At 35.2% G+C, this 13,297-nt stretch overlaps 1 protein-coding gene across 12 annotated transcripts in view; it reads right to left on the bottom strand.

Moving 5' to 3' along the window:
* Nucleotides 1-13,297, bottom strand: part of stxbp5l (syntaxin binding protein 5L) — a 144,815-nt gene that overhangs the window by 72,810 nt on the left and 58,708 nt on the right. For all 12 annotated transcript variants that reach the window (XM_084123108.1, XM_084123116.1, XM_084123114.1 and 9 more), the window contains exons 4-5: nucleotides 9,852-9,952; nucleotides 1,670-1,804 (exon numbers count right to left, since the gene is read on the bottom strand). In XM_084123108.1, coding sequence (XP_083979234.1) covers nucleotides 1,670-1,804; nucleotides 9,852-9,952 — 236 coding nt within the window. The remainder of the gene's footprint in view (nucleotides 1-1,669; nucleotides 1,805-9,851; nucleotides 9,953-13,297) is intronic.

Consider the following 13,297-nt stretch of genomic DNA (forward strand, 5'->3'; position numbering starts at 1 on the left):
CAAATTTGGTTTCTCATGTCATGACCCCTTTAAGAAAAAAGAAAAAAGAAAGAAAAAAAATGTATAACATTTTACTAATTTCACCATTCTCTTCTTCTGACTGCTGATAGTAAGAAAATAAACAATAAATAAATATTTTGGTTGTCTTTCATATATTTCACAAATTTCATGAATCATTTTGACTGCTAATAGTCTATTACAACTGTGTCATGCATTCTGGGATGATGATGACATGTTATGTTTGCGATGGAGCAGTGATCTTGGAGTGAGAGAAAACACCAACGCTTTAAAAAAAAACACTCCTTGCTCCAGGCAAAAACATGCAACACTGCTCCCCACACCCCTTCCACTCTGCACTCCTCACATACTCTGCACTGGAGAATCAATTACAGTAAAAAACGTATGAATATAGTATGTTGTTTTATAATAATTTTACCATAGTAACAAAGCCCTTTAATCATATTCACTATATATTTACAATACCTCATTGCTGAAAAAAACCCCCAGAATACTACAATATACTTGATACTATATAATACTATACTTTTTTTAACCACCGCTGCAGCGTATACCAATTAATATGATTAAACCATTTCTGTACAAAAGTATAAAAAAAACTTCAATAAAAGACCGAAAATTATGCATTTACCATCGAGCACCTTTAAATAGCCCTTCAGCATAATCAAACACAAGGATCAAGTTCTCTCATTTGAAAAATACAGATGTACTAGTGCACACTCGAGCCACTGAGCTACTTGAGGAGGTAAGAGGATTGTGGGTAAAGTATTTGTAGTGGGTCGCAAGTAGGCAATAGGAGATCTGCATGTCCTTCAGAAATGCATCCACGGTTACTACTAATGTTAATGTCTGTCAGCAGGGATGCCGCCAAGAGCCTCTTGTGTAGGAGGAGACTTGATTGACACTCACAAGCTATTTGCTTGTCAGATTATCACTCATGGCAGTGAGGTGTTGCTGTTGACTTGCACATTTATTCATGAAAAGAGCCGTAGATGTGTGCAAACCAACCGTTGTTTGTGTGTTTCAGTGTTAACTGTAGACAGAGAGATAAAACGGATCCTCTGGGGTTTCAAATGTTTAAACGTGAATACTTATTTATTCTTCAGCAGGGATGTGGTTTGTTGTCTATGTGGATTTTGTGACAGATCTGTTTAGGCTATACCCATCTTTGGATCTATGAAGAATGAAAATGATTTTGGTCCTCATTTCATTGTGACACTTACAAACAATAAATGTGAAGAAAAAATAAATAAATGTGTCACTTTACTTGAAGCACTTCTATGGTTCCTGGGAAAAGAACACTAAATAAATCCTGCATTATATCTTCTTTGGTGCTCCACAGGTTTGGAACGACATGAGGGATGTTAATGATGACAGAATTCTCATTTTTGGATGAATTATTCCTTTAGGAATATAGTTGTGCCAACCCTCTAATATTCATCCATGAAATTGCAGACTTACATTTATAATTGCATTTATAATTGTTTCATATTCCAGATGACTTATCATCACATCATCATCTTTAAAGGATACATGTATTATTTGATAGCGTGGGCGCTCTGGCATTCTATTGATTACCTCTTTATTAGTCATGTTAGCTGCATTGACTTTATATTAAAATAAAATAACTTTTATATGTACTTATACTCACAGTTCTATGGCCTTGTTCCACATGATGACATATCCAGACAAAATGAAGGATTCGATGTTCACTATGTGTGTATTTCCACGCTCTGTCCCCACATAAAGCCATTTACTTTGAAACGGAAGATGACAAAACGTGATCCTAAAAGAGAGATGGAAAAAGGAGGAATCATATTTGTGCAAGAGAGAATGAGAGATCACACAGGGTATGTCAGCATCATGTTAAAGTATGTTATTGATATCTCACTATGAAGAACCAGCAAGCCAATAATTACCATTCTAACTAATATTTATCACTGTTTTTATTCATGTGCACAACAATCACATTTTAGCCAATTACATTGCAGTCACAATTTTCAAAACCCCATGAGAGTGTAATGTGCATTATTGTACATATTCATTTCCAGAATATGGTTAGACAGTGAACCGTGCAAAAACTAAACAAGCCAAATTATATGTGCAAATTTAAAGTTCTGCTCAATCTCAAACATATTTCAACATGTCTTTGCTCATCTTTTGAGCCAAGGCTGAACTGTCAATTAAAATATGAAGCACAAAATGGCCTTGTGTGATTATTAAACTGGAAAAAGGTTTGTAAAATAAATATGATAATTTAATTATGTAATGAATTTGATTAATTTCTTTTTTTTAAACAGAGCCCAAATCTTGCAGCCCTATTCTGTGTCGTTCATGTTCAGAGGCAGTGATTCATAGCTCTCTGTGGCTCTGTTTCTTTAGCAGTTGGAAGTAACACTTGTCACACTTGTTCATAGTGTTGCCTGGTTTGGATCTGCTCTAAGGCTCATGCCAGTCAAACGTCAGCCCCTCTTGGGTACACTTGTGTGTATTTTGGGATGCAGCAATTAATTGGAACATGATTACCTCAAGACAAACTGGCGCTAATGAGACATGAATGAGATGAGAGGAGACACTGACTCTTAGACTGACTCTGTTTTCTCTATTCAGGCACACAACGTATATGACATAAAATGATTCCCCCGTGCTGGTGTGTTGTTTGTTTCCATAGTGTTCCACAGTCTCCAGTGTCATTAAAAGGTTAAAAGAATAGAATAAGATATTTGGATGATGCTCGCTACGTTAATTGCGAAATAATTACAAAATTAGGCAGCCTGTTAGAACTCTGATTTATCTCTGCTACTGTCACAACAGAAACTCTCCAGGGAATGCGTCTAATAACACGTCACATATTTATACACATGTAAACAGGGTTTAGCATTAAAACTGAGGTGTGCACTTATTATTAATGCTAAACATGACATTTTATGATTCAGCAGCTTATATGTGACTGTTCATATATTATAAAGATTATTCGTGGTTAACTGTGGCTCTCTAAGACTACGTCTAAATTAATCCAGATACATTTGAAAACGGTGTTTTCGTTTCAAAATGCTCTCCGTCCACACTAGCGTTTTGCAAAAGTTTCCCATTCACACTGATACGTCGGAAAACATTCAATTCACCTTAATGCGCATGCGTAAAACCTCATAAAAGCTCACTGATATGATCCAGATGGAACAGACATAATAAAGTTCTCATGCTATTCTTCTGGCATCATCTTTTTATTTTATTTGTGTCCAGGTTGCACTCAGTCTCCACTATAGGCTATGTTTGTTCTAAATTCTAAAACGCAACGTTTTGCCCCAGGAGAGCAATTGCAGGTACATTTTCTGTCATCTTTGCAGGACTACGATATGAACAGTGTGAAAGTGAATAGCACATAACAGGCACAATAGCATTATAAACATAGATATATATCGGTTCAATATGCATCACATGACTAGACATGCGTCATCGTTTTGAAATACCTCTGTTTTCACAGTCCACACTACAACGCGAAAACACCGTTTTCAAATTTATCCACTCTCCATAAATTTGGACCAAAACGGAGAGAAAAAGATGCGTTTTCAAAAGAAAACACATTAGTGTAGACAAGGCCTAACAACATGTCATATTCTGGCTCAACCATTGTTGTGAGTATGGAACGAGACTACCTGCTTGTCCAAACAAAATGGAAGACGGGGACAAGACTTAAGGTTTGCAAACATCATTACTTAAATGCAAATAAATGCGAATGGGAACTGTTGCAAGCCAGATTTAAATGTGTATCATCCACTTTTAGCTCCACAGTTGATCGTGACGCATGTGGCATCAAACTTCTTGATAATATGAAACGTCTGGTGAGTAATTATGAAAATGATCAATAAAACTATCACATATCCAAGGGTCTGTTTGAGACTTCACGCTGAAATCTATCCAGTGGCATCATCCATCATCCTTATAAGCAGGTTAACTAGAAAATAAAGACCAGCACACGATAATTCACTGCTGTCCACACTCATTACATCCCTCTCTGTTTTCCTCGCCTCATGGCCCTGGGGTCCTCAGCCAGTCGGGATGATTGGAAATGAAGGTTGCGAGATGCTGGACAGACAGTTAAACTTGTCAGGGTTAGCACCTGGCCATGCTAATGTGCGGCTACCCGTTTCTGATTGCAACGCATTGAAAGCCCAGATGAGAAAATTACTGTCATGGTGTTAAGGGCATTTAGTGAGCAACTGTTCCAAAATGCTCTTTTGCTGGTTCTGTGGGTAAGGTGAACACGTCTAATTGGACAAAATTAGAGTCATTCATATTTTTGTTCAGTTTCCTAGAAAAAGAGAAAGTGTACATTTTAAATGTGTAAACTGTTATTCAAATGTTTGGGGTCAGCATGAAATTAATAATCTAAAAGATTTCTATTTCAAATAAATACCCTTCTTTCGAACTTCCTAAAAACAAAGAATCCTGATGAAAATGTATTCTATAAAAATATTAAACAGCATAATGGTTTTCAACATTGATAATGATAATAAATGTTTCTTGAGCACCAAATCAGCATATTAGAATGATTTTGTGACGCTAACGACTGGAGTGATGATGCTAAAATGCAGCGATTAGACAACAACAAAAAAGACCCCCAAATATGTGAATGGTAGTGTACATCTGCATGAAACTAAGCTTTTGCGCTTGCATACTGTATGTTTTGGGCCAAACATGCCTCAAATGAATTGATCAGCTAAAACAGAATATCGTAGGACTACAAATGTATGTACTGTGATGAAAGTGCCTTGTTTTTTTGTAACAGACAAGCATGCTGGGTGTCTTGAATCAGTCTTATAGCCCCCCTGAGTCTGTCTCCTGACCCTGCTGAGCTGAAAATCTCTGTCATCTGACACAGCCGTGCACGAAAGTATGCACCCAACCGTGCACGCACACACACTCAGACAGGCACCTGCTGATCTGAGAAAACATTTCTCATTACATGTGAATTTGCATAATTTTAATAAAGCCAAATATAAAACACTTCAGGGTCAAAGCACATACATAAGAGAGAAAAAATCCTTGTCAATGTGTGTGAAACTGTCATGGAGGGAGAAACCATGACTTTATTTGTTTGTTCCAGACGGTCTGATGGGGTGATGAACACAATCATCAGTTATTACGGAGGGGAACAAAGCTCATTAGCCATACCCAGAGAAAACAGCACGTAAAAAAAAAACCTGTATCACATACCACCTCGTACTGCTATTCCTAAGCTTTTATGTTTTAGATGAGTATGAACTAGTGTATCCAAATCTTTGACAATAATTGTAATGCAATATTTCAGTTCTGTTGCACAATATGCTCTATGACACTCCTTGATCAGGCTTCTCAGTTTGATGCAGATCTAATGATTTTATCCCATGTGGCTGATGTGGTTTCTGAGTACTATAATCGATCATTAAAACTCCACAAGGTAAAAGATCAGTGTCAAAGACTACAACAGTCAATTGTACACTATCATTAAAATGTTGGGGTCAGTAAGATCTTTTAATGGTTTTGAAAGTAGTTTCTTATGTTCACCAAGGCTTCATTTATTTGATTCAAAATACAGTCAAAACAGGTATATTGTGAAATACTATTACAATGTAAAATAACTGCTTTCTATATAATAAAATAACTGTTCTCTGATTTCTGTGATGGCAAAGCTGAGTTTTCAGCTTCATTAATCCAGTCTTCAGTGTTACATGATCTTTCAGAAATCATTCTAATATGTTGATTTGGTGCTGGAGAACATTTCTTATTTTTATGAATGTTGAAAAGTTGTGCTGCTTAATATTTTTGTGGAAAACGTGATACGTTTATTTTCAGGATTCTTTGATGAATAAAAAGTTCACAAGCAAACCAATTATTTGAAATAGTAATCTTTTGTAACATTAAAGTCTTTACTGTCACCATCTATTTAATGCATACTTGCGGACTAAAAATATCAACTTCTTTAAAGGAAAAAAAACGTATTGACAGCTAATTTTTGCCATCTTTCCATTCAAAACAGCTCAAATAACCCATCAGACCACTCATGCATGTAAACCACGCATAAAATGTCCCTTCTACTTGGCAGATATCACTAAAATAAGAGTCTTGAGAAATCACCATCCCGTGTGACAGCCCAAGGCTCTGTAAACAACAAAAAAGCATCAGGGGAGCGACCTGAAAAATGCTGTCTACCTTTACGTGTTCAGATTTCGTCCCCTTGGAATTATAAGGTTCTATCTGACGTTTTTGTCAAAATTTAGTTATTCACATATTCTTATTCTGTGACCACTTCTTTACATTATGTGATGTTGTTTTTTAAGTTGTGTACATTTTGGAACTTTTTATTTAGAAAATAAAAAGGTTCTTTCTACACAGTCGAATGGAATGTAAAAACTTTAAAGCTCAATATCTCAAAACTGCACAGAACAACAACAACAAGATCACTTTAGCAGCATTTATACTGTAGGTATTCGTACATGAAGTGTGGTTTCATACAAGTCTGGATAGACAATGGAATGTAGCTATATTATTAATGTATTGATTCGGAACTATCATGTTCAGTGTTGGTTTTCTGTTTCATTTTGATGGACTCTTTTTGATGGACTCTAGTTTGTATATCAATATTTCTTGTGTTTCCTTTGTTCTAGTTACAAGTTTGTTTCTATAGGAACTGATTATGTTGTACACCTGTTTCTAGATTAGTTCTCATAATCCTGTGCACATATAGCCCTCAGTTTGTTCAGTTGTTTGTCTTGTGTTGCTAATTAGTAGTGGGAAGTTTGGATCATTTTACTGACTCGGATCTTTGAATCTCGTTCATCAAAATGAACAAATCTTTTTTCGAGTCATTTCGTTCATTTCAGCAGAATGTATTTAAAATGTTACATGTTAATAGCCAAATTCCCCAAACAAAACATATGTTGCTCGCATTTAGAATAAGAACAAATCTGCAATGCAAGAAAAAGGCCAAATTATGAGAAACAGAAATGATTAATTAATTTATCTGGGTCTTCAGGCTATGCTGTCTGTTAATTTACCTCACCTCCCGATCTGAGTTGTTCGTTTATCCCGTGACATCCTCATAAACTGAGCTATGCAGTCTGTAGTACTGGATAAAGAATTGATTAGTTCACGTTTCGAGTCTATCGACTTCGGGTTCAAGTTGTTCGTTCATCCCGTGACAGCCACATACGCTGAGCTATGTAGTCGGTATCTTTTGAGTCTTCGGGTTCGAGTCGTTCTCGACCCATCACTATTGCTAATGCTGTTGCGTGTTTATTCCTGCGATCTTCTTGTAATTTCTCTCGTCGATTATCTTTTTTGTATTTGATTATAATAAAGTGCTAAATTTAGATCCTTCCTCTCCTCGTTTATGCCTGAAATGCAGTGACAACAACAAAAATTAAAACACTTTTACATCAACTTCAGAGATAAGGTTTTTATAATGGACTGCTAAAATACTCACTGTATGTTCACAATGCACTAATTTACGTCAATCTGAATGAATCCAGTTCGAGTTTGGCTTCTGAAAATTCTGTTGATATGTACCCCATATGCTGTAATCCAATTCACACATTTACACGTATTCCAGACAAAACTTCAGAGTACGCACAGTGATCAGTCGTCGCATTCAGAACCGGAGAAAGCCATGTGATAATGTCACCGGAGCAACCGTGAGTATAAATGCCATTTCAAAGAAGAGCATTTTTAGCAAATATTTATTAAATATACAGTATTTTCCACTAACCAGTTTAAATGACATGAACAGTAAGATTCAAGCATTTATATGCTTATTTTATTCCTATTGATCAGATTATTTCAGGTCTACATCACCCCTTCCAATCCGATGGAAATTTCATTTGGATCAAACTCACTGCCTAATCTAAATAACCAAATGCCTTCAAATGTAAACATTAATTTTTTTTGTGAGGATAACTCAATATTCAATAAGCCAAAGGAAAAAACAAAACAAAATATAATAAAATGTAATAAATATTTCCTTCTCTCACACACACATACATGCAAACACATGCATGGTCATGCTGATTTCATTCAGAGGAAGGCATGTAGAATACAGCTGAAAACTAGCTGACAACATTGCTAGCTAAATGATACACACTGCCCCTGGCATCACAATGTAAACACATTAGAAAGCAGTTACATGTTGGCTAGATAGCAATATACAGTAGTCTGAAAAAATCATCATTCACTGGATGTTATGAAGATGAAAAAATCATTCACTGGATGTTATGAGGACGCTAATGCACATGTGAATGCAGAACTTAACAGAAATGTGGACAGACAACACATTGAATTTCCGTTTGGCATCGTCTGGACTTGTCACAGAGCATTTTGTCATTTAGCTGTTTTGCCTCAAGGATACTTGAGTCAAAAACAGTTATAATTTTCTTTTCTCATGACCGGTTTCCACCTTCTCTCTGACCTGACACTTAAACTGACCTTTTTTGCAGCTGTGTCTTTGTGATTTTAATATAAACAACCTATATGTATGTGAAATTCTACCAGCTCTATCCCGCACTCTCATACAAGCTGCAAGTTTACTGTCAGATCAAATATAGCCTCATTACATTGTGACGTTCACAAAACAAGTGCTAAAACGTGACACACAAACTGTTAAAATCCGACTGAAATGATCATGCTGCTATAAAGCTAAATCATCAGTATTCATCGATCATCGTCTGCTATCAAATGCATTTCAGCTGAGGGAAAATCAGTTATCTTTCTCTCTGGTTCAAATATTACAAAAAATATTTCTTCTTTTATTCTTTCTTTCTTCTTCCACAGCAATAAGCCACATTTGGACAAGGTCCTCTCACGTCAAGTGATTAGGTGGGAAGGGAACAAATATAAAAAATAAAGAAAAGCTGTTGATGACTTTCTCTTCAAATCACTCAAGGTCTTTCTGTTTGTACAGAATACGTCAGTATTTCTGTTATAACTTCCGGAAAGGTTTCTATACTTCTTTACAATTACAAAAAGCGGTAAAGCTGTAAAAAAAAAACTTAACATTTCATACCTTTGAATGAGAGTGACATTTATTAGAGCTCACCCTGACTCATTCAACAGGAAAATAGAGTAACAAAAGCCATATTAGTCATACCTAGTGGGGTCAGTCTCCATTGCGTGAATAGTGCACAGTTTGATATATATATATATATATATATATATATATATATATATATATATATATATATATACTGTATAAAATGAGTTATAAAATTATAAGGGGTGTTAACATTTTTTTAAATAAAAACCTATTTCAACATATTTCATTTTAAAATTATTTATTATGTATAATTATATATAAAAATTATAAAATATCGCAAATTAAAATAATATACAGTATTATGTATAAATAAATATTATACATAAAGGGAAAAAAAACAACTTTTGAACTCACAGTATAAGGTTAATGCTACATTTTATGACGGATGTGATATTTTTATTTAATAAATACTGTGTCCATTGCATTTTTAGAGAAGAAAATCTGCAATATACGCTCAGAAAACAGCCCTGAAGAGAGAAAACATGAGTTAGAACAGTTTAAAATATTGAGGCTTTGCTTCACACTGCAGCCTTGAGCTATCTCGGTTTACTCCATCACATATTCATTCTGACCAATGCTCTGCAGCCTTGGGAAGTCAGCAACTTCTCCTCAAGTTGAAATATTCAGATGGATTCTCACTTTCGATGTAAAATATAAGATCTTTGGGAAGTTCATTTTTGACTTGAAATTATGTGTGCTCGGTTAATAGGCCTGTTAATTCCTGAAAAATATATAAAAACTGAGTTATATTAGTAGCTATACTCACCGCTCTCTGTTGAATTTGAGAGAGTGTAGGATAGCCGGACGTCGCTGTCGTAAGTTCCAGAGATGCAGCGTGTCGTCCGCACAGGCTGTGACCAGCGCCCCCTATGGATACATAAGTGTGACAACAACACTCATTCCCTGCAATGAGGTGGCAAATGTACACCATTAAGAATATTATCTAACAATGGCAGTTAAATTCCTTCTTTTTAAGTTATAATCCATTGTATAATTTTGTGACTGGTGTTTTATTTCAGCTGATGATATCAACCATTTTGCTTCTTCATGTGCCAGAAAACACCCTAGGAGATCATTCAAATTCAGTTAAATAAAGCCAGTTTTCTATGTCTGACCTAAAAATCATGCATTGTATATACTATGTACCTAATAACAAACTTCTCAGACCTGTACTTGAATTGCTTTTATTCACTTTCTATGATGTAGAAAATGATGTGGCATATGATGCTTCTTCCAAGTCACAAATGAAATAGGAATTTACTCATATAGTTGCAGGGAAATGATAAACCTTAATTTATTTTGTCACATTGATATGTTTCAGTCTGTACAACTCTGCTGTTTTCCCATGCATTTCATGCATATTTCATGATATTAAAGTCATCCTTGGATAGAAACCGCAATAGTCTGAAAAGCCATGCTCTATGTATTACAGAGCTCAGGATGGTGTTCATGGTTAATGGAGGACAGAACGAGGAGAGAGAGCAAAAAGTGATGAAAGTGTCTAAAAGTGTGAGTGTGAAAGTCAGAATGACAAAAAGTCTTTCTGACCCGGTTTATCTGGAAGACCTATATAATTTTGAAGTCTGTATCGAATTTTCTATTCAAAGCCACGCACAATGTTCAGGAAGCAAATAATTCAGCTTGTAACCTGGAACAATGAGTGACATTTCAGGTTCTGGATGAGAACATGGCAGTATTAATCAGAACATGTTTTATCAAATCACTGCCAGTATATAAGTCTATAAGTTTATGTTCCTCATGATTGTGTAGTTTTGGTTCCATCTTTATTCTAATGTCTGTTTCTCTCAGTGCACTGAATCCTAGTTTAGTTCAGATGACTGACAACTGTGTTTCCATGGAGATGGCGTTTAGGTAAACACAGACTGCACCAGTGCACCAAAGGACAAAGGCAGAGAAAAACAGACATCAAGAGGAAACTTTAGTTGTGCTGTTTTGAAGTCAGTATGAATTCCCATTTTACTTATGTGAAGATTTCCAAGTATTCAACAAGAAAACAAAGTAGGTAGTGAATTGAATTCTTCAGGATTTGATTAGATGGTGAGTCAGTGTTACCAAAAATGAGTGTTTGCATCATAGATATATACGTAGATGCCATGTTCCACGCTATTAGCGTGTCGTCACTCACAGTAAGAATCAATGAGGCCACAACATTGTGCAGCTTCTCGTTGCGAAACCACCAAGATTTAAATTCCCGAAGAAATGGGATAACCTTTCACAGGTGAGTGTTGGTTTGTGTTTTGTCATGTATTAACTCAATATTACATGTTTTTACTAGTTTTAATGTTTTTACTTTTACTATGGTATCTTTTTAATGTTGTGTTAGCTGACGCCCGATCTTGTTGTATTGTGAAAGTTTAGCAAATTCATCTGCTGAAGTCTATTTCATATATAAATATTCATATAGTACTTAACTACGGTAGCATACAGTCAGTCAACTTGCTCTTGAATGTTCACGGACCGGCTTTGACCGTTCCAACATGGCGGACGGCTTGCGACCCACAGAAATAGCCACTAATGAGGCATCTATGTATATATATCTGTGGTTTCCATATCAATGAAGCCAGAACAAATGAGGGCCAGGGCTGTTATTGTTAACTGAAACTAAAACTGAAACTTATTACGATTGGTTTTCGCTAATTGAAATAATATATAAATATTAGATGAAAAAAATTTACTTAAAAAAACCTGAAAATTAGAGATGTTGCATTAGAAACTGAAGTTGAAGTACTAAATGATAAAAACTATAAATGAAATAAATAAAGTATTTAAATAAAATAAATTAAAGCTAAATATTTTTAATATTTTTTTTTAAACTAATAAAACGTCAAAAGCACATAACAAAAGGGCTCAAAATTAAACTAAAATGAAAATGAAACCTTAAAATATTAAAATAATTTAGGAATAGTAATAAATACTATAATAGTATATATATAACACTAAAATAACACTGATGAGAGTTCGTTAAAACAAAACATAAACAGCTATTTTGGCAGTTGGTTAATATTATGCAATATCCTGAATTGCCTAAGAGATGTCAGCTGGAAAGGAAAGAAGTTGTAAGACAAACCATTTTTCTTTGAATTAACATCCAATGATGGATCATATTCACAATAAGACCTGGAACATACATTAAAAGTTAATAGGGTTATTTTGATTGCGTGTTTACTATAAGAAAATTTAATTAGAGAGAGAAATGTGCTGTAATCTACTGAAAGTGAGAAGACGTGGGATTTATTGTATGAATGCAACCATCTAGTTAGCGAGAAACCATCCCTTGTAATGAATGTTATTTACAATGATAACTCAGTGTTGTTAATGAAATCAATATGAATGAAAGCTGAATCTCTAAAGTGTAATATCTGAGTAATGCACCTCAGGATAAAATGTCAAGAGTGTGCGTGCACAATATTTGTCCAATCAATTCCTACAGTCTCATGTCTCACTAAATGAGATGACTTTAAGTGCGTTATAATGTCTGTGTCTTATTGTGATCAATTCATCAGAGCATGTCATTCCAAATATTTTTTTTGATCAAAATGCATTTATGTTCTCTTAATCTGAAGCAACATTCCTTTTTAGCTGACATCACCAAGGCAAAGTAATGTTAACCAATAGCAAAATATCTATGTAGGTATCATATCAGAGTCATACTACTGCTTTAGGTACAGTAATACAGCCTTTATGAAATCTTGCCACTAGTTAATATCACACAATAATTTAATGTTGCTTAAAGGGATAGTTCACTTTGAAATTAATTTTTGATATGTTTTAGCTTACCTCAAGGGCTTCCAAGATGTAGGTGTCTTTGTTTCCGCAGTAGTTTCAATTTTGATATTTTTAGGTCAAACCGTTCTTGTCTGTCAGTCATATAATGCATGTCGATGGTCACTGGCTCAAAACACAAGCACAGAGTCCAAATTAAAACAATTCCCCATCGTCCAAATGAAACAATTCCCCATCATAAGTACACATTGATGGCCTAAGACACGAAACGAGCGGTTTGTGTGAGAAAACGAACAGTATTTATATCGTTGTTATCTCTTGAAAACAGCACACGTCCAAATGATCTGACGGCGCGGGCGGGTATAGATATATACACTAGATGTCGCCTTCGCTACTGCAGTTCATTGGAACGAAACCGTAGCCAAGGCGACATCTATGTATATATCTATACCCGCCCGCGCCGTCAGA

The sequence above is a fragment of the Abramis brama genome (assembly GCF_963993115.1).
Source record: "Abramis brama genome assembly, chromosome: 8".
NCBI classification, from domain to species: Eukaryota; Metazoa; Chordata; class Actinopteri; order Cypriniformes; family Leuciscidae; genus Abramis; species Abramis brama.